General features: G+C 40.1%; 1 protein-coding gene across 2 annotated transcripts in view; it reads left to right on the forward strand.

The window, feature by feature from the left end:
• Positions 1 to 22,643, forward strand: part of LOC306868436 (nuclear receptor ROR-alpha A) — a 281,247-nt gene that overhangs the window by 253,600 nt on the left and 5,004 nt on the right. For both annotated transcript variants that reach the window (XM_079414597.1, XM_079414598.1), the window contains 6 exons: positions 13,970 to 14,055; positions 16,091 to 16,232; positions 19,331 to 19,726; positions 20,549 to 20,670; positions 21,074 to 21,206; positions 22,296 to 22,403. In XM_079414597.1, the coding sequence (XP_079270723.1) occupies positions 13,970 to 14,055; positions 16,091 to 16,232; positions 19,331 to 19,726; positions 20,549 to 20,670; positions 21,074 to 21,206; positions 22,296 to 22,403 (987 nt within the window). The remainder of the gene's footprint in view (positions 1 to 13,969; positions 14,056 to 16,090; positions 16,233 to 19,330; positions 19,727 to 20,548; positions 20,671 to 21,073; positions 21,207 to 22,295; positions 22,404 to 22,643) is intronic.

Consider the following 22,643-nt stretch of genomic DNA (forward strand, 5'->3'; position numbering starts at 1 on the left):
TTTTTCATCATCAACACTGTGATTCATACTCTCATTATTATTATTATATTTATTATTATTTTAAAATTTGTATTTTGTATTATATAATTTACAACATTTCTATTTGTTCATTTTTTTATTATTATTAGCATATGTATGTCTGTTTGTATATGTATATATATATATATATATATATATATATATATACTATTAAGCAATCTTAATAGTCAAAAATTATGTCCAAAAATATGTCCTGAAACTTCTTTAATCTATTTTAAGGACAGGAAGCTATTGGTCTGTGGATCTGTAAGCAAACAGGTAATTTGGAGGCCGCAGCGAACGACTGAGAATAATAAGGAAGCAGAAAGAGAGACACAGAGATAGCAGGCGCCCCAGCTTAATGCCTGAGAAAGCTGCCTTTTGGAGGTCCCATGACGCAGCGGATCTGTGGAAAGGTTGGGTGCGTCTGGTTACAGCTCTATCAGGGCTCCATCAGAGAATGGCAGGATTCGGTATCGCCTTCTAATGTAACAAGGACCATTTGTCTCAGTCACACATCCTTGCAAGTGCCATGCTGAAGCCATTGATGTCATTCATCTAGCCTGTCCTTGGCTGCTCTTTTCCTTCACTGACAAGAGAGCAGCACTCTCAGGTAGCTGCAGGGGAGGAAGAGCGTGTGATGGAGTGAGAGAAAGAGAGCGAGAGGTGGGATAATGCTTTCTCATCAAGGCTAGAATTACCCAATGTGTTGAGTAATGAATCCATTGCCTTACATACACAAATACACACTATTTTACACATACAAACACGCACATGTTTCCCTAGTGCTTCACCGGTGACCTGAATGCCAGAAGACTCCTGTTGTTTTCCAAATTAAGCTAATTGCAGTTGCTACTTGCTGTCTCTAGTATGTGAGCAATGCGGAGCAGAAGCAGAGCTGTATGTTTTTGCCTGGAGCGTTTTTCGGAGTGTCTGTGTTATCTCTCGCTCAAAGATCGCTGTGATACCGCTTCATCACGAGCGTAACACGTTAACGGCCTGAAATGCAACTACATGTCAGCAAGAATTCAGCACATGTTAAACAGTAGACTATTAGGAGCCATTCACACAGTGTTTTGCATTCTGCGATGCTGCTTTTACATAGTTTTTCTGTGTAAACATGATACGTTTGACAATTGCACTTGTCATTTGCAGCATCTCCCACGTGACATAGCTTTTCAAAAATGCAGCACTCAAATTAAAATTTAACTAAAAAAAAAAAAGGTTTCTTCATTCCACTCCATGTCACATTTTTCATCGCAAATTGCCTTATGGCCACTAGAATCAAAAGACGCAATGATCAAAATCCAAAGTGAAGTGAAAATTTAGGATGGAGAGGGAGAGTGTGAGTGTGAGAATTTGTTTGGTAAAAAATTGCCATATTTTTTTCACATATGGAAATAAACTTTAAATGTGGGTCATGACACTCTCTTCGCAACTGTACAGAAGTTGTGCAAATATGGAAAAAAAGATAAAAACAGTAACACGTAGACATATGGTTCAGTTTGTTAACATTCTTAGTCATTCTTAGTTTATTGTATCGAAGGCGTTAACTAATGTTTAACTAATTTAATCTAATTATAAAATGCAATCAAAACAATGTATTAAAAGGCTTCCGCAGTAGAACAGTTATAATGAGTTATAATGCAAATTGGAGAGAACTAAAAGGAAATTTGTAGTAGGGATAAATGAAAAACCTGGAGTGGAGTTTGGAGTGGTGTGATTACAAAAAGCTTTAAATTGTGATTTTTTTTTGATACACCCAAATGATTATGGATGTTATTCTGAACAGACAACATTTTTTAATATGAAAATATCATCATTAAGGAGAAATTTAAAAACCTGGAGTGGAGCGATTACAAAAAAATTTGAATTGGGAATGGAGTTTTTCTTTTTCTTTTTTTATCGTTCCACCCAACTGTTTTTTTCCTTCTTTGTATGGACGTTAGTCCGGGTAGACACCATTTTTAATATGAAAATAGCATCAGTATGGAGAAAACCTGCAGCGGAGTTGGGAACATTTTTAATTTGAAAATACCAACAGTACTTGTTCAGTACTGTTAACTGCTGTACCTTGATGTAAGTCATTAACGAATGTCTGGGAATTTTTCATCAGTTCTGTCCCTGAAACATGGCTGGGTTAGAAACACTCACACACTCCAGTGGTCCAGCTTTTCATTGAGTATGCATGTCGTTTTAGTCTCCAGTCGAAAATTTCTGCCTGATTTATTAATTGCATTCTTAGGACAGTTGTCTGCTCCTCACCGCTTGGCACAGTAAAGGCAGTGACTGTGACTGCTTTGACCTTGGAGCCCAGGACACAGTGCTTGCTATGTAAACCGATATGATGGTTAGGAGGGTGACACATTCTGAGCAGACTGGAGACGTTATTGGGGCTGACAGACAGGGCCAGCTGGGGCAGGGGCCGCCGAGCGTGCCCTACTGTACTCTGAAAGACACGACACCGAGGCCGGACGGCTGGGCGCCTGCGCAGACAGCTGAGCAAAAGGGAGCTGGCTCAAAACAACAACAACACCGGCGTCGTCCGATGGAATCAAACAGAACTCCACAAACAGACTTGAGTGAGTAACAAAGAGTTGTGAACTGGGCGGTTGAAAATCTGAAGAGAAGTAGACGTTTGGGAAGGAAAGGATCGGCTAATGATTTATGTGTGAATGCAGGCTTCGATAAGGAAGGAACAGCTGAGTAAGGAATCAGGCCAGGTGTTTGGTCTGATTCCCCTGAAACGAGCAGAAAAGCAGAGTTGGTCTCTGGGTAAATGGAACATTTTATCCCTCAACTATCTCAGTAGAGCCACACACACACATATGCAAGACAACGCAACACGGTTTCAACCAGTTAAAGCTGCATACCACATATCTAGCATTAGTTAGAGCGTGCAAATAGGGCCTTTTTTATAATATGCTTTTTTATTTGAGGCCAAACAACCCAATTCAACTAAAGCGTGAAATATATTTGAACAATGGTTTTCAGCATGCAATGATTTTTTTTCCCATGTAAGTAGATTTCTGTTTTTAATTTTTCAAACTAACAGACAAGTTCTGATTTATTTAATGGTAAAACCAGATAAATTCACCCAGAAATGTCAATACTGTCATCATTTGCTCACCTTCATGTCTTTCCAAACCTGCATGACTTTCTTTCTTTAATACAAGATATTTTAAAGGATGTTTCAACTTCATACAATGGAAGTCAATGGGGTCCAAAGTTCGTCCAAATAGGAACTTTGGACCCCATTGACTTCCATTGTATGATACATTTTTCAAGTATTTTCTATTGTGTTTCACAGAAGAAAGTAAGTCATACAGCTTTGGAACAACATGAAGTTGAGTAAATGATGAGAGAATTTGCATTTTTGTTTGAATTGTCCCTCTAGAGTTAGCATGAATTGAGTAATATGACATTTTTGAGTGAAATGGGTTGGACAGAACTTTATTTTATCCATTGGGATACAGTGGATTGTGAAAATTGGACATTATATTCCAGAATGCAAGAGCCCGACCAACAGTGAGTTTGCTTGAACAGTGGCTAAATAGCTATTCTACTAATGGAATTGTTAGTGGACAAGTATTGTGATAGTTGAGGCTTTTTTGAAGAATGAGCTGCAATGGATCATTCACAATAAGACCATAAGATCAGGAATGTGTTAAGAATGTAAATGTAACACATTCTTTATTGGCATCTATGGAACTTTTCCATTGCACAAAAGTTCTTTAGATTATTCAAATGTTCTTCACATAAGAAGAACTGTTCACAGATAGGTTCTTTGTGGAACCCAAAATGCTTCTTCTATTGCATCACTGTGAAAACCACCTTTTGGAACATTTACTTTTTTTCATCTACACCGGCTGTTTAAATTTCCTACAAAATAACATTGTACACACTGTAATCTAACCACTTTTGAAACTGCATTACCAGACACGTATGTGTTTAGCTTTGTCTTTAATTCACTGCACAGTGATTACAGGCTGTTCAGCGGATCTGTGGCGAGTGGAACCGCGGGCTGCTGTGGATGGAACATTGTGCAGTCAGGTGTTAGAGACCCAGCTGCAGGTCGGCTCGTCGTGTCCCATTGGCTGTGTCCATTACCAAACCCTGCTGGAAACGTATTTCTCTGTAGAAATCAGTCAGTGCTTTCTCGTCTGGCCTGAGTCAATCAGGTTTGGGATTGGTGTGTGTGTGTGGGTGGTTAAAGTATTATTTGGAATACCAGCACACACAGTCTTTCCTCACTCTTTCACTCACCACTTGTTTTGGTGGATCTGGACTTGTAGACTACTTGATTTTAATCCTGTCCGAATTAAACGTCTGTTTTTCTCGCAAAAATATGATAAGCATTGGGGTGACCCAATACTTTTGTCAATATAGTGTGTGTGTGTATATATATATATATATATATATATATATATATATATATATATATATATATATATATATATATATAACCAGGATCACGTAAACCCAAAACCAGGCTAATTATACACCACCTCCTTAAAACCGATAAATGAGCTAGACAGCCAATCTTTAGTTTTGCACATCTCTAATCCACAGCCATGACTATTCTCCTGGAAATGCATATTAATGCAGCAATTACTGGTCTAAAACACCAGTGCCACATGGAAACCGAATTCCCTTGTGCCGTCGAACAAGCTGCTTTATTGTTGGGCAAAGGTTTTCTCAGTGTAATTGAGCATGAATATATATATTCATTCCTTCGTGTTTATTGTTTTGTCATTCATTGTGCCGGATTGGCTCCCCTGAGAACTCTGTGTGATCTGATTGGTGTTTAACATAAGCACTCAGCTGTGGGAGATTGAAGCTCCCAATCGAAGATTTAATCAGCCATAGAGGGCTCAAATTCATATTGCATGTTAGAGATCACCTCCGGCCTCTCCTGCCCGGCTGGCAGAGTCCCATTCGTATTCGTAAGCAGTCTGGAAACTGGTTTCAGATGAGGAAAAAAACATCTTCCGACACAGGGAAAAAAAAACTGCAGGAGCATGACTCCAAAAATGGCTCCTCTGATGTTTCAGCTTCAATGATTCTAAGCCTCAGCGATGTGCAACGTCAAGCGTCGCCACACATGGCATTCGTAAACAAAAATAGACAATGGCGAGCTCTAGCTCAACTGCGCAAAATTTCCTGTCACATTATAACGTGGTTTTACGTCAGTTTACAAACAAATGACGTGTTTAGACCTGGTCTAAATTCTGTTTCATGCACCATATGATTGCGTTAATGACTTCAGCTCGCTTTCAAATCGAAGATAAATGTTTATGCATGTGGAAGGTTTGCCTGCGTTTGATTTGTGTTTGTTCGAGCAACACTGCACAGACGGTGCAATGCAAATGCACCTCTCTCTGTCTCTCTCTCTCCATATTTCCTGTCTTCCTCTCCCTGTCTCTCGTTCCCCTGGGATTCAGGTGCACGGTGACACAGCGAGAGGTGGTGTGCCCTGTGGCTCTAGACTTCCTTGCTCCGATGGAAACACTTTGCCTGTCACTGAACAGAGGACAGGAGGAAAAAGAGATGGAGACAGACAGAAGGAGAGAGAAAATGGGTGTCGGGGCAGGGCGGAGGAGTGAGTTTGGCACACACATGCTCCTCTCCGCGCAACTTGTCTGTATCGTAACCCCCATCCTTTTGTTCTGTTCCCCTGAGTGCAGTCACGCTCACACTCACAGCCAGAAAGCTCGTCAATCTTTTCCACATAATGCTTAAATGAGGACTAGGGCTAGGCGGTATAGCTGAAAAAAGACAGATAGATAGATAGATAGATAGATAGATAGATAGATAGATAGATAGATAGATAGATAGATAGATAGATAGATAGATAGATAGATAGATATTTTTAGTTAATATTGTAGATTTAGACTGCAGAAATACATTTAAATAGGTTAATATTTAATTTTAATCATTTGATAAGTGTATATGCAATTCCTGCACATAAAAATATTAATAACAACACACAGGCACTTGAAGTGAGATGTCTCCTTACTGCCGACTGGGAAGCAGCCCTGCTGTATATGGCATGTCAAAATGCATTTGACTGAGCCGGTTGGGTACATCTAGAAGTACGGTAACACAAGCTGCTGTGTTTGCTGGGAGGGATCTTGAGTTTTGTGTGTGGCACTGAAAAATTAATGGCCTCATACACAAACAAACACACAGATGTATGCATGAGTTACTCCTGAAAGCTGCCCAAAGGCAAGCAGCCAGCACTGGGTCTAAACCGCCACTTCAGCGATTTACAGGAGCAACAAGAGGAAAAGAATGAGAAGTTCTTGTCTCAGCCTTTCTCTCTCGCTCATGCTTATCTCCTCTGATCTTCTCGTCTCTCCGGCGGTCTCAAGTGGCGGTGGATCATGGTGGCGGACTGTGATTAAACACGAGGAATTAAACAGAAAGCACAAACAAAAGTGAGCACAGGCTAACAAACAAGCCCATGTGATCAAAACGGCTGTTTGTGCACTTGAAACCACCTTTCTTTGTTGCTTGTTTGCAAAATGTGTAGTTTTTACAATAGTGTTGAAATTGTTTATTTCTGTTAAGCAAGGTAGCTCGACATGCTAAAAATCAACAAATTACATATAGTATTTATGCTATTCTATCAGTGCAAGTGGAATATTATGGAAGCCTGTTTCTGCCACAGAATAAATGAAAAAGGTAATTGTGACTTTTTATCTCACAATTCCGACAGAATAGTAGATATCCTCTCAAAATTGTGAGATATAAACTTTTTGAGAACAAAAGTCAGAATTGTGAGATGTAAACCCAGAATTCTGAGAATGTCAAAACTGTTAAAAATTTAAATCGCTAGGTTGAGAAAAAAAGACTTGTGAGGTACAAACAGAATTGCGAAGTGCAAGAAAAAAGTCAGTCAAAATCTGAATTTTGAAAGGCAAATCTGAATTTTCCTCTCAGAATTACAAGAAAAAAAAGTCAGAATTGTGAGATAAAATTCACAATTACCTTTTTTTAAATTCCGTATCTATATTGGCCTTCCATAGAATATGGCGATCTTGTGAAGCTGATATTCATATAACCTTCCATTCTTTCAGCTGAAAGGCAAATGAAAGAAAAGTATCAGAAGTTATAACTTATTTTTTGTTGCCAAATTACTTGGACAAATGACATAAATCAGTGATTTTAGACTATCCGTGCAATAAAACCAGCTAATCTCATAAATCAAACAGAAGATAGCAGATTCCCTAAACTGGAGTTCTTCCCACTGAAATATTTTCTTAAACCTATACTTACCCAAATAGCCCCAGCGGTTCGTGTCGTACCACAGAGGGTGCTTGGATAATGTTCACGGGCTTCGTTATTTACTGAAACAATCTGGAACAGCAGTGTAACATTTCAGAGGAATTTGATTAAACTGCCGTTTGTCCATGTTCTCTGGCCTGGAGGACTGTTGTTAATCTGGCTGTAATGTGGCACTTTGCGCAATTCCAGCATGGCTGTCCAATCACTTACATAATCCCCTGACATGAGCCCACTGGCTTGCGTCATTTGGTCACTGACAGCTGTCAACACACAACACACATTAGCAGCCTTCTACACACACAGTGCAGCCCAATTGCCACATTTAAAGGTGCAGTGTGTAATTTTTGCACCACTAGAGGTCCAAAACAGAACTGCAAAAATAGTCTGACTGTTCAAACAGGTAGCAGCATCCCAAACTCATGCCTATGGTTGATTCAAATTTTGCAGTGAGATCACTCAAACAAATGGATTTATTTAGTTTGGTGTCGCTAATAGTGTAAAAATTAAACACTGCAGCTTTGAGGAAAAAAATAGTGTTTTTAGTGATTTAACATCCACTGTTATATTCAACTTTATCAGGCAAAGACTCACTGTCTGCTTTCCCTTTGGCAGTCGCATCACTACTCATGTGCATAAAGTGTAACGCGGTTTCATTTAAGGTGAATTATACTTCGATTTTTACACCTTCGGTAGAATATGCGTACAGTGTGCGCAATCTAAATTTTGCCGTTAGCTTAGCACACACACACACTGTACGTTCACATTCAGATTTTTTGAACTGTGCATATTCTTTACGCTGCTCCTTGAATTTTTTTCGCTAATTAGTTCGTCCACTAGGTGGCAGCACTGTTCTGTTGTTTTCAGTCAAAAAAGTTGACACCACATTGATGAGTGCTTGTGTGAGGAGGTTTAGAGATACACACAACTCTAATTTAAACAAGTAAAGACATTATTATCTGTAATAACTCCTGGAAAGAAATTGCACAAACATTGGGCAAGGACAAAACTTTGAATACTTTGAAAGGCTGTGCATTCCGCTGTATGCATACACTTAGTGTCCGCTCCAGATTTGAAGTATATTTTGGGTTTTAGTTGTGCCTAAAACAGACAGAAATATTCATTGAAAATGAAAGACTTTTGGTTGTTTTGTCGCTGCTAGTCACTGTGAACACTGCTTTAGGCCTTCATGGTATTGATTTCTTTCATTAGCGAACGATTATCAATCTATTTGACAGTGGAAACACTATAATAGATTTGCTCAGAAAGTGTTGGCTATAAACCACTGTGTATGGTGTACTAGTGTAATGGGTAAAGCTCTCAGCTTTATGAGTATGTGTCCTTATAGCATAAGCGGATCATCCTAATCCCACCAGGTTATGTCAACAATCCAACAATTCAGCAAGATTTTAGCCCAGAGCGGGAATAACTAGAGGCATTTTGTGGTGATTTGCATGCAGTAGGAAATGTGCCACAAATGCGTTGTTAGCGCTTTGGCCCATCGCTAGTCGCCTAGCTTGATTTTCAGCCCTCCAGACAAACAATATCACCAATGTCTGTGTGCAGAAACAGAGATCAGGATGTTTTTATACTGCTGAACAGAAAAAAAGCCATATCATTTTGTATGCGCAGACAGGAAGGAGCACTCTGGAGAAGTTAGCATTCAACCCTACCCCACTAGCCGACTCCTGGAATCCTCCATTAGCAAGCGAACATTCCTGAATATTTCACACGCCTTCAATATATTGTGTCAACATCACACTTTTCGTCTCACTCTCAGAACGAAGCTCCTCAGGTACAAATGAGGCGAGAGCACTTTTAAGAAGCGCTCAGCACGGCGAATGAGTGCCTTTGTGATGCTGATGTCAGCGCTAATGCGCTAAAGAATACAGAGCAACTGTGACAGCGCTGAGGCGATAGCTGCGTTATGGTGAAATGATTATTGTCTCTACTTTTTGATGAGAAACCTTTTGCTGCTGTTTCCATTTTTTGTGGCTTTATTTAAGAAGAAAGACATAAATTAACTTCAGCAGAGGAAAATAAGGGACAGTCGCAGTTTCGTTTCCTTTACCAAAATTAACCTTGGTTTGTTAATATAGTTAAACCATGGTAACTACAAATTAACCATGCTTTTGCTACACTAACCATGGTTTAACCATGGTATTTGTAGTAAAACTGTGGTTTTACGAATGGTAATCAATCCGCCGAAAAACATTACTACACTTTTACTATAATAAAACCATGCTCATTTTTGTTAGGGTTAGCAAAATAAACGAAAATCAAAATTTCATAATTTGCGATTAAGTTCTAAAATTCATTCAATTTGATACTATCATTTTGTTTTTGAGCTAACGAATACATATACTTAGCCTAGCATAGCTTAGCCTGTAACTTAGAAAGGGCTGTTAAACATGAAAAGTGTCTGTATTTCACATTCAAATTTGTTTTCCACTGTAATCTGTCCTTTTTAACATCGTTAGTTGTATGCTAAACTGATTCAAATGCAGTAGCCTAGCAAAAATATGGGACAAACAGTATCCTACATGGATTTTATACAGAATACAGCTCTTTTTTCCTTAAAAAATATCAGATGATTGTATGCATCCTTATATATGAGACACATTATTGCTGTGTTTCGCAGTTGCGGTGTAGCGTGGCTAAGCAGTCTCAGAGAGCCGGACTGTCATGGCTGATGGTGTGCTATGAAATATGGCCTCAGTCTGAATTTATGTGCATGAACTATGTGCTGTACCAATTAAAATGGCCATTTGGTGAGCAAGTGACAAGTGTGTTTGATGTTAGCAGAAACTGAGGGGCTTCTGTTAGCAAGAGCAGGGGCTTTTCTCCCATGAGGTCTGATTTGAGGGCTGTAAAGGAAGACAGAGACGGGGTCTGATTGAGATTAGGACGCAGAATGAGAGAGAGGGATGGAGGGTGATAGACGGAGAGAAAGATAGCATTAGCTGAGAGCAAAGTGACACGTCACTCCTCCTCAGGGCTCTGTCTCGCTGTCAGCTCTGACTCAGTGACTTTGAAGTGGGCTCCAGGAAGTCACAAAAGAGAGGACTGAACTAACAAGCTGCATCAGATTTGCTCTTTTCCTCCACGCATTTCAACGTAGGCGCTATGGGAGTCATTTAGTGCATGGTTTGATCTTTATCATTACCGTGGGCCTGCGCCCTTTTACTGTGCACTTTCGTTTGCGTAACTCTGTGTGCGTCTGTGGTGTCTTTGATGTAGCCCGTAGGCTGAGACCATCTTGACCAGCAGTGGTGTATGGCATGAACGCAGTCTGATATGCAGTATCTGTCCATTTCTTGAATGACTTTATTACCTATGCGGTGTATCTTTTTGAGATCAAATGTCTATTATTATTATTATTACAGTTATAGTATGCTTTAAAAAGTGTTCATGTATTTATATAAGAAAAAATGTGTAATAATAATTCTAACTTTTATTATTAATATTGTGACTAATGACATTTTGTGCAAATTAACACATTGTGAACTCTTTAGAAAGCATATTGTGATTATTATTATTAGTAGTAGTAGTAGTATTAAGTTACAGTATGCTTTCAAAAGGGTTAATGTACACTGCCTTGCAAAAGTTTGGAAACGCCTTAGAAAAGTGGGGTTTTGTGTATTTATAAGAGAAAACTGTAATAGCCTAATAATACTAACTATAATATTGTGACTAATGAACTCTTTTGTAAATAAATACACTGTGAACTCTTTAGAAAGCAAATGGTTATTATTATATTAGTTTGCTCTCTAAAGGATAATAGTGTAGTGAAAATGTTGTGTAATAATAATAATAATAAGTGTATTATTGACTTTAGAACATTGTGATTTATTTAATCATTCAGAAAATATTTGTTATTCAGTCACAGCATGCTTTCTGAAGGGTTACACACACACACACACACACACACACACATATATATATATATATATATGTGTGTGTGAATATGCATATGTGCAATGATATTGACCAAAAAAAGCTGCAATTTTTTTTTTTTTCATGGTAGCATGTCCTAAAATATATAGTAATACCATAGTATTTTTTTCCCTAGAGGTTATTCAGTTATCTAATGTTGGCAAATACCACCCTGTAAACATGTGGAACTGTTCGAGCAAGTGAATATCTCACAGTGTGTGTCATTAGGCGAGTGTGTTTGTACTGGAGCTGGATGAATTACTCCCAGTCCTAATCTTGCTGTGAGGATTTTTTTCAGCAGAACAATTTTGGTTTAGCGCTCTCCGTAGACAAAGGAAGCTCCGATCCAGCACGGCAACCCGCAGCGTGAGCCAGGCAGGAGACAAAGAGCTTTGTGAGTGTTTCATGTGGAGGCCTGGTGAGAGGGAGAGTAGAGCGAGAATTGGCGCTAGGCGGACCCAAACCTGAGTGCCCAGCGCAGCGTTCTGCCCTCTTCACTTCCCGCATCGTCCACTGATGTGGCACGAGCTTCGTCAGCAAGTGTACCTGCTTATTTCCGGCTAAAACGTAGGGCCCTCTGAGCACCGCCTAGGGAGGGAGTCAGATAGGAGCGCGGCGGCTGGCCCCGCGGGCTAGAACCTGCAGCCTGCTAGTCTGTGATGCCAGCAGTGTAGAGGCGCAAGCCGCTTCAGCCTTTAGGGCAAGCTGGGATTACGAGCCTGGGATAGACGGTACTCGCAGCACTAGACTGCCACCTACTGGCAGGGGTCTGGTACTGCAGCTTCTCTCCTGGACTTCAACCAGAGCCAGCCTTAATTACAGCATGCTTCAGTTGTTGTGAGTGCATGTCAGAACAAATTATGTAAGTAATGAGGCTGAAAATGCTAAAGGAGTAGGAACACACTGGCGCGCTAATGCTCATGCCGAGAGAACACAAAAATAAACAACAGAGTGCACTGGCCGCATTTTTTTTTCTTTTTCAGAAAATAAATAATTAAGTTTCAATTAATGATAAAATAACATGATCGGTAATATGAATTAGCAATTCTGACAATTCCAGTGAAGAAGCTCTCTTGGGGTTACAATAATTTATATCAATGACTGCCATGCCGTCCAACTTGAAATGCATGCTTTTGTACTGTTTACAGGCATGTTGACTGAACCAACGGTGTACTGGCTGTCAGCATACAGGGTTAGCGGATCATTTGAGAGATAGAACAAGAGAGAGAGAGCGACCCTTGGCCTCCCCATTGGGACGTTGACATTATCCAGATGACACAACGGGAGCTCGAAGGCAGATGATGAAATGGGCCGCTGCGGATACGTCGCTCAGTGGTGGCAAATTTGATGCGTGCAAATTAATTCCGTACGATTGGATTTATAGGGTTCACTAAAATATTATCGCGTCACAGTATTTTGGCTGGAGGTAGGCAAGTAGCTGCGGGGAACTCTGGCTCGGGATCTAAGAGAACTAGAGGGAGCAATTTCTGTCAAGTAGAAATAAAATGCTTAGGCTACATTAAACAGTGACTGTTCAGCTGTAATCCGGCTAAATATAGAGTGAAGTTCTTGCGTGGTAAGGTCTATTCATTTTTCTGTTATCTTTTATTCCATCATGTTGTTCCAAAACCTATATAACTTACTTTCTCTTGTGGAACACAAAATTAGATGTTTGGAAGAATGTTCATGCTGCTCTTTTCCATACAATGTAAGTGAATGGGCACTATGGGCTATCAAGCTCCTATAAAGCACCATAAAACTTGCTATATTCTAACTTCTCTGAAGTTAGAAATTTTCTGCTGCAGCTCTCAGATCTCATTAACATTCATATATATTAGATATGGTGTGTAAAATCATGTCATGCTAGAGTTGACATTAATAATGCCCAATGGTAGGGCTTCTTGAGTCTCAAAACCAATCATGACTGCCAAAATGTTAATATGCAAATATATGAATCTCATTAATGATGTTTGAGAGTTTCAGTAAATAACTTGACTTATATTAAGTTGCTTTGGATGAAAGCGTTTGTTAAATGCATAAATGTAAACGTAATATATGATAACAAAAAGCTTTCGTATGATTTCATAAGATTTGGAATGTAGCATGTAAACTACTTTTAGATACTTTTATTTATTTATTTGTGGAGCTTGACAGCTCACCATTCACATTCATTGTATGAAAAAGAGCAACGTGAACATTCTGCTAAACATCTCATTTTGTGTTCTACAAAAAATGAAAGTCACATTGGTTTCCTCAACAAACACTCAAGCCTTCATATTACCATCTTCTCTTTGTGTCAATGCTAGGCCTCTTGGACTCTGCGTCTCATGGTGGTAAAATCTACTTGATTTTAGCGGTTTTTAAATTGAACAGGCAGCTTTGAACCGATATTCCAGTGGTGGAAAGGTCCAGTCATGTGGTAAAGAGTTGGGTTTGTCCCGATAATGCTGCCCAAAGGCTCTGCAGGGAACAGTGGCGCTTTATTACGATCACATTTGTTTCTAAATCACGGGCTGACATCACGTTTTCTGTGCTTTTTGAGGGTTTTCTGTTTAAAGTCAGGATGGCCTCTTCCAAACACGCCGCAGCCGAGGGTGGCAGGGATGTGATGCGTTTGAAGCTCGGCGCCGTTTCATGTCGCAACATCCAGCCGTGGAGGAGGTGTTGCGCGGTGACTGGTGACAGTGAAAAATCCTGACAGTATCTTCTCTCTTTTCTTTCTCTGCAGCTCAAATCGAAATAATTCCCTGCAAGATCTGTGGAGACAAATCATCAGGCATCCATTATGGCGTGATAACGTGTGAGGGCTGCAAGGTAAGAAGCTAAACAACCCTGTCAGCGTGTGTGTGACAAACAAAAAGCGTGAAAAGCCAACAAATGAGACATTCTGGAAAATAACAGAGAAGTTTCTTTCAGATTACTGTCTTTCTAAGGAAGAAAAATGCATTGTTGTGCTTACAGGACTTCGGAATTCACACGCCAGAGTGTTAATAACTCGCATAGTCAGGTTGAAATGTTGCTAAAAACGTCACAATTACAATACAACGACAATATAATCCCTGTGTCTTGTTTTTCTTTACCTTCTGCTGCACCTTTTTTTTTATAAAACCGTCAAAAAATGAAGCACTTTGGATCACAGCACATCGTTAGCAGTTTTGCAAACACGTCCTCCCCCCGTTCATTCCCGCCGAAGCTCCTCTTTTCGTGCATTTTTCAAACATGCCGTCCACTCAGCAAAGAGGAATTTTGTGCTTATTGTGAATTCCTGTTTGCTGCCTGTCACCGGAGCGTCTCGTTAGCATTCCGCAAGCAGGCTCGGCAGAAACGAACGTGCGGACGAGGCTCCTGAACGGCGTGTTTTTTGTTTTCCCGCACAATAGACAGACTCTCTGCTCAGCATCTCCCTCCATCACTCATTCGGCAGCAGAAACGCGCAACCCTGAAGAATAAACTGCTGAAATGTATCCTTAATGGTTACTAATTACTCGAGGCACAGAGACATTTAATGATACACCGCTCCGGCCCATAAATCATAGCATTATTAAGGAGCGCTGCTTGTCACCGGCAGTCCTACCCCGCTTTCATAATGGCTGCCATTAGAAAGCAACTTGGCAGCTGTCAGCTGTTTTCTAGTAATTAAACAGCCAATGAGCATCTAATTAAGACATATGTGTATGGAGCTGTGGAGTGGGGTGTGTTAATGACGAGCTGGAATCAATTCATTAAGTCAAAGGGATGAGAAATCAACTCAACGTGGGCGCCCGCTCCTTCCCCCCTTGCAGCACCCACCGGGTTCGGGCTCTGTTGTTCAACATTAATAACCTTGCACAAATTCGGCATTATTTACTACCTTTCTCGCCCGTCTCGGAACTAGCCGTGCTAGTCGTTAATGAGGAAAAATACTTGTTCCAAACTGCTTTTTATAGTTCCCTCGGTGAAATATGTTTTTCAGATGTATTTCGACTGAAGAGAAACGCGTCTATATGATTGAGACAAGCGTTTGTAGAGTTGCCACCATCTGTTCAGAGTTTGCCACAGTTTTTTGAGATCTTCATGTGAAATATGCGTTTGGAAGATAGAGACATGTCCATCCATTTGAGGTTAATTCAGCAGGGTTAGTATAGGTAACTAAAACTAAAAATAAAACTTTTTTAAAAAAGTTACTTGAACTAAATGTTAACTGAAATAAAATGTATATAAAAAAACTTATTTTAATCCAGTTAGTTCCCAAGGAAACATTTCTCATTTTCATTTAGTTTAACATGATGTAAATAAAATTACATTAAATTACTAAAGAACTAAAACTAAAATAAATCAAATATATATATAATAAACATAAAAAAATGAATAAATAATGACAACCCCCCTTCCCCAAAATGACAACATTTTATTTAAAATTAAAAATAAAAACAGACAATTAAAAACGTATTTAAACTATTAATAAAAACTATAATTGTATCTCAGTGATACTAAAATAAACTGCAGTTCAGTTCATTTTCTAACATAAATACTTGGCTGAAAAAAAATTAGGTTTGGTTCAAAATTTCAAGAATAATTTGTGATAGCTTAGAGGCAAAAGTTAAAATTATTTTATAATTATTTTAAAAATATAAATACTATATAAATGCTATAATATAACAAATACATAATTTATAATTTATATTATTATTGTTAGTATTAACAATATTGTTTTTTTGTCCACATTTAAATATACATTCCTAAATATAAAATTGTGTTAGTAAATTTTTTTATTAGTGGTTTGACTGGGCCAGCAGAAAATAAAAATCCTTACGGTTGAGTCGTGAATGGGTTAACTAACCTTCTCTCTGTCCATCTCTCGGGCCTGTAGGGTTTCTTCAGGAGGAGTCAGCAGAGCAATGCGGCGTACTCATGCCCGCGTCAGAAGAACTGCCTGATTGACCGCACCAGCCGAAACCGCTGCCAGCACTGCAGGCTGCAGAAGTGTCTGGCTGTGGGCATGTCACGTGACGGTAAGTCCGTGTCCAGTACAGCAGGCACCAGAGGGAGAACAGAGTCTCCACAGATACAGAACATCAAATGCATGCAAAATACCAAATAGATCAGCATGTAAAGTGAATGAGCAACCTGACAGCGAGTGTTTTTTCAGCTATGGTTTAAGAAAACCTTGAGTGCAATGAATAGAGTAAAAGGGGGAAATATAATGGAAAACTTTTCAACCAAAACTGTCTAAAAGTACAATACAAGCATCACAGGATGCATCTGTGAATGTACCTGGCATCAGTGTAATGGGATATGTTTAGTCCTTTTCTACTTTTTTTTTCTACTTACCTTTGTCCCCAGTCTTGCCATATCATATAAGTTAGAGTACCTGTTCTGTAGTCGGTACCCAATACTTAACCAGATGAATTTAAGATGCAGTTGTGGTTCTGGACTGCAGGGCATGCTCACTCAGGTGGAGAATCTGACAGCAAGTAGCTTTTATTAAATGAGCATCATTAAAACAGGCTCATTAAAGCCAATGCAGGTGAACAGCATTAACGGGAGCACAGGTGAGCGTATGTTTGTGTGTGTGTGTGTGTGTGTGTGTGTAGAGGCCCCCTGCTGGGCCTCCGGCTGGGCTGTGTGACTATGGCCCGTGACAGGAGGATGAAATCAGGCCAGGTCTTCCGAGTCTACCGGGCTGCTCTCTCACACACAACCAGGACAGGCAAGGTGACTTCTGACTTCACTCCGACTGAAGCTCACCAGTCCTCATCTGCCTTCCTTACTCGGAGACTGAGACGCAGAGCTACCCAGACACACACGTCTGAGATGACGTTAGGCCTCCACTCAGACTCATTCATATGCCTGATCCTGTATGCCTGATTCATAAGAGCTGATCCTGTACCTCTTATAAAAACCTCACTCGTCTCCTCGTTTCTTGTCTTGTCTCTGCCCTGCATGTCTTGTCTCATCTCCTTTCCACTGTTCTACTTTTATCTTTTGTATTTTGCTCACATCTCTCTTCATGTCTCGTCTTGTCTCCTCTTTGTTCTCTTTACCTCAGGTCTCTTGTGGTTTCCTCTCCTCTAATTTTGTCTTATTTTTTTATATATCATTTTGTCTCCTCCTGCTTAATGTCATTTCTCATTTCCAACTCTGCCCACTCATCAAATCTTATGTTGTCTCCTTTCTTCAAATCTCACTTTGTCTCCTCGCCTCTTACTTTGTTCCTGGTTTCTCTTCTTGTCTCAACTCCTCTCCTTTTTTCAAATCAAATTTTCTCCTCTTCTAATGTTTCGTCTCCTCCTCTGTCTTCAAATCTCATCTTCTTCACTTGTCTTATTTTATCTTCTCTTCTCATGTCTCAACAGTCTTGCCATGTTGTCTCTTTTCTTTACCACATCTTATCTAATCTTCTCTACTGTCCAAAGCTCTCCTCACATCTTGTCTTTTCTCCTCATGTCTCATCTTGTCTCCTCTCAAGTCTCACATGTCCTCTAGTTTTTCTCTCATCTCCTCTTTTCAAATCGCAGCTTCAAGTCTCCTTTCACTTCCTCTCATTTCCTCTCTTCTGATCTTCCCTTGTCTCATTCCCTTTCTTTACATATTGTTGTTGTCTCTCCTCCTTCGTTTTGTCTCGTCTTCTGTGCTCTGTGCTCTGGTCTCCTCTTGTCTCCAACAGTCAAAGCCCCTTTATCTCCTTCATTCTCCACTAAACTCTCCAGTGCGTTTATCTCTTTTTCCATCCATCAGTAGATCAGCTTGTCCTCTGACACACGTCCTTCCTTTTTATGAACACTTGATCTCCACTTATATCTGATCCCACTGTATCTCATCCCCAGCTTCCTGTTCTTCTAACACTCTTTCAGTTCAAAGACAGGCTGAAGCTGTAAGTTAAACAGACTCTCTGCCACTTCTTCCAGGTGTTACGAGTGAAGACCGTTCCTTTTTGTGAGTGCCTGTAAATTGATGATCCATACTAGTCAGGTCTTCTGTTCTTGGATCATTTCGGCAAGTAGACAGCAGGAGAAAGCTAGTAGAATGTTTTTTTGACCCAATACACCGCTAATACCCTTTGAGAGACATTAAAACCTGCTCCCGGGAGTTAGTTGTACTCTTCATGCCGCTATACTAAGCTTCCCTTTAAATGGCAGAGTCTTAAGGGAAAACAGATTGTGCTTTTTGTTGATTCTTCAGTAACAATAGCTATGGAGTGAAGTCATCTTGTGCAAGGGTTGTTTTGGTGTGGTGGTTAGTAACCAAAAGGTTGCTGGTTTGATCAACATAATCAGTGAGCTATGCTCCACCACCATTGTCCCAAAGACCTATGTTGCACCAAAGGGATTGTCTTTGTAATAAGCACATTCAGTAGTCGATGTTAAAGGGTTAGTTCACACAAAAATGGAAATTTTGTTATTAATTACTCACCCTCAAGTCGTTTCAAACTCATAAGACCTTCGTTCATCTTCAGAAGACATATTAAGATATTTTCGATTGAATCTGAGAGCTTTCTGACCCTCCGTAGACAGCAAGGATACTATCAACGCACAGAAATGTAGCAAGGACATCAGATAAATAGTCCATGTGACATCAGGGGTTCAATCGTAATTTTACGAAGCTATTAGAATACTTTTTGTGCGCAAAGAAAACAATAATAACATAGTTTATTCAGCAATTCTTCTTCCTGAGTTAGCGTCTTCCAGCATTTAGGAGAGCACCCCAGAACGTAATCAACATAATCAGCAGTGTTTACATTCAGTAGACAGTGTGCGCATGCACATAATAAATTGTCATTTATTGTTGTATTTGCGCACAAAAAGTATTCTCGTAGCTTTGTAAAATTACGGTTGAACCCCTGATGTCACATGGACTATTTTTCCGATGTCCTTGCTACGTTTCTGTGCGTTGATTGTGGTAATATCTGCTTATACCCCACTGGCGGTTAGTTTTAGGGGAGGATCTTCATGCTTACTCCTTTTCTAAAAAAAACAATACATTTCCACTTCGTTAAATAAGATAGGGTTGGTCCACCACCCTTTTCTGAATGCATTTGATTATATTTAAGGAAGAAGTCACAGTTTGAGAGAGATTTCTGTTCTTATTGCACTGTCTTTGCCCCCTACAGCGGTGAAGTTTGGCCGGATGTCAAAGAAACAGCGGGACAGCCTCTATGCGGAAGTGCAGAAACACCGGCTCCAGCAGCAACAGCGGGACCACCAGCAGCAGCCCGGTGAGGCCGAACCCCTCACCCCAACCTACGGCCTCACCACCAATGGCCTGACCGAGCTCCATGATGACCTGAGCGGCTACATGAACGGCCACACGCCCGACGGCACCAAGCCCGACTCAGGTGTTAGCAGCTTCTACCTTGACATCCAACCCTCACCCGACCAGTCCGGCCTGGATATCAATGGCATCAAGCCAGAGCCCATCTGCGACTTCACCCCGGGCTCGGGTTTCTTCCCCTACTGTTCCTTCACCAATGGGGAGACATCCCCCACAGTTTCCATGGCTGAGTTGGGTAAGTGATAATTCTGGAGAATGGCAAAGTGGATTCTGGGTAGGGGATGGTACTAGGGGGAAGAACCCAACCGTGGGGCAAACGTCGCTAAAGGTGTCTTAAAATAGCATTAGGTTGGAGACTCATCTCAAAGACTCATTAAAAGAACCTCTTTTTTTCTAATTAGTTTCCATTAATTAGGGCCAATCAGGATCCAGCAGGGCACGCACCAGGGGAAATCATTTTTTTTAGCTTCCCCTCCTGCTCTGGGACTCCTTTTAACAGATGTGTTTTCAACATGATTGAATTTTTATACTGTTTTTTTTTCTTCTTTCTCTCGTCTCCATTTGCTCGTTCTTGCTGAAAGCAAATATGACCTTTGTTCCTGTGAATTTACACACACTCTTCACTTTTATACTTGAAGTACTGCCCTATTTTCCTCTTGCACAGGAACACAGACGGTCAACAAGCTTCTAAATCGACTTTAAATCACAAACGGCTACAGTGTAGCTCCTTGATTGGAGAAGCAAATAAAACACTGCATCTTTTGAAAGATCCTTTCCCTCAGCATTTCTGTAAGCATAAATGAATCCGCCAGTAGAAAGAACCACTTTATAATGCTAATGGGAAACAAATGCCATCCCGTACCACATGTATGTGTGTGTGTGTATATATATATATATATATATATATATATATATATATATATATATATATATATATATATAGAGAGAGAGAGAGAGAGAGAGTGTGTGTGTATATAGTATGGCTCAATATGTCTGTACGTTAAGTGCAGTCAGGCGCGACAGAGGTGTTTTGAATGTATGTTGCGTTGTGTTTCAGAACATCTGGCCCAGAACATTTCCAAGTCCCACATGGAGACGTGTCAGTACCTGAGAGAAGAACTTCAGCAGATGACCTGGCAGGCTTTCCTTCAGGAGGAGGTGGAGAGCTACCAGAGCAAGGTAAACACACATTCTTGAAGAGCCACATGTGGTTGTTCAGAAGCTTTAAGTAGGGATGTTTACAGTTTAATTGAATGTAAATGTTTACTTGCAGGGACACTGAGGAAGTGATGGTTTTGGGATTGAAAATGTTCTGGCTTGTTGCATTAAGATGGACAGTCATTTAAATGTCTACTTTAGAGCACTGTGTTTTCTTAAAATATGCCAGTTTGAATAGGTTAACCAATAATAAATGTATTAAATGTACGGTATCAAATTCCATTTATCTCTAAGGATCAGTGAGAGGGTATAAAATGGTCATGTAAAACTGAATTATGACTGTTTTTGGTGCAAGAAGCCTTGACTAACATCATAAGTACATAAAGAATATGGCCGCTTTTTGAAACTGCCTGTTTCTCCTCAGCCCAGGGAAGTCATGTGGCAGTTGTGTGCCATTAAAATCACAGAGGCCATTCAGTATGTGGTGGAGTTTGCAAAGCGCATCGACGGCTTCATGGAGCTCTGTCAGAATGATCAGATAGTGCTTCTCAAAGCAGGTAAAGTGTGTGTTCACATCACCATCATTAAAGGCATTAAGGCATTTTTACATTTAAACAGTTTATAATACTACTCTTTGAAGTATTTATTAATGCAAACTTCCCACTTTTTTACATACCGCTTAAAATAGTATACTGCACAGTAAGCAATATGCAAGTATTCAATTCCGAACACAGCCGATGTCACGCAGCAGGAGGTGCCGTGCTTCAGTATCTCTTGTGTATACAGGAAAACTGTATCGGGACGATCTGTCAGCTCTTTGAAAAATAAGGCACTATTGAGATGATATCCACTGCTGCACACTATCTTCTCACAAATAATGGACCAAAGTGCTCCATCACACTCACACCCCATCCCCATTATGATCCCAACAGCTTTCAGTGTTTCTGTTTGTTCCAGGCCCAAACAAAATTATTAACAAAATACTGAGTGAGCACTCTCTCCTGACATGACATTTTAAACCACCGGCATCTTTCTAGCGCTCCGTAATGGCTTCTATTACGTGGCTTTTATCCTCTAAGCCTGTGCTCACCAAAGCACTCCGCTGTAGAATTACTGCTCCCACTCACAACAATAACAGCAACACACTCCACCTGAGTCACACACACACACAGCACTGCTCAAAAACATCAGATGATTGGTGACTTAATAAAGCTGTGTTTTATGATACTGCTCCTTGTTATGATATGAACACACTACTTATGGCCAGAAACATACTTCAAGCAAGAATGCAAATACTGACCTTAAATAACAAACCTAGTATCAAATATCTGTATCATTATTCACGTAGCTAACTATAAACATTGACGTCTGTGCCAATAGCCTTGTGGGCAGAATGCCGACATGTAGCGCTGTAGGTGTCCCGAGTTCGAATCCCGGCTCGCGGATCTTTCCCGATCCCGTCCCCCCCTCTGTCTTTCCCACTTTGCTTCCTGTCTAACTACTGTCCTAACAAAATAAAGATGTAAAAACTGCAAAAATAAATTCTTCCTTTCTAAACTCTAAACTTCTAAGCCTTTACATATTCCTCCAGAATTTCTGTTTTTGATGATAAATTCACATTTTGTTTCTTTCTCATCTATGTGTAGGCTCTTTGGAGGTGGTGTTCGTCAGAATGTGCCGTGCCTTCGACCCTCAGAACAACACAGTCTATTTTGACGGAAAGTATGCCGGGCCTGATGTCTTTAAGTCATTAGGTGAGTTACGAAACCCGATTGGATTTGGTATGTGAAGTGGAAAATCTGTGACTGGAATATTATATGAGTGTTTTGCATGTTTGTGTCCTTTTTGTTTGAAATGACATTCACACATGGCAACAGCATTCAAATGCATGCAGAACCCAACCAATTTGCCTAACTGCAAGTAACGTCAAAATTGCTTTGTACACACACCTGTGTGCAGGATCCAAAATCTGCCACCGCAAATAAATAAAACGA

The sequence above is a fragment of the Barbus barbus genome, assembly GCF_936440315.1.
Source record: "Barbus barbus genome assembly, chromosome: 50".
NCBI lineage: Eukaryota > Metazoa > Chordata > Actinopteri > Cypriniformes > Cyprinidae > Barbus > Barbus barbus.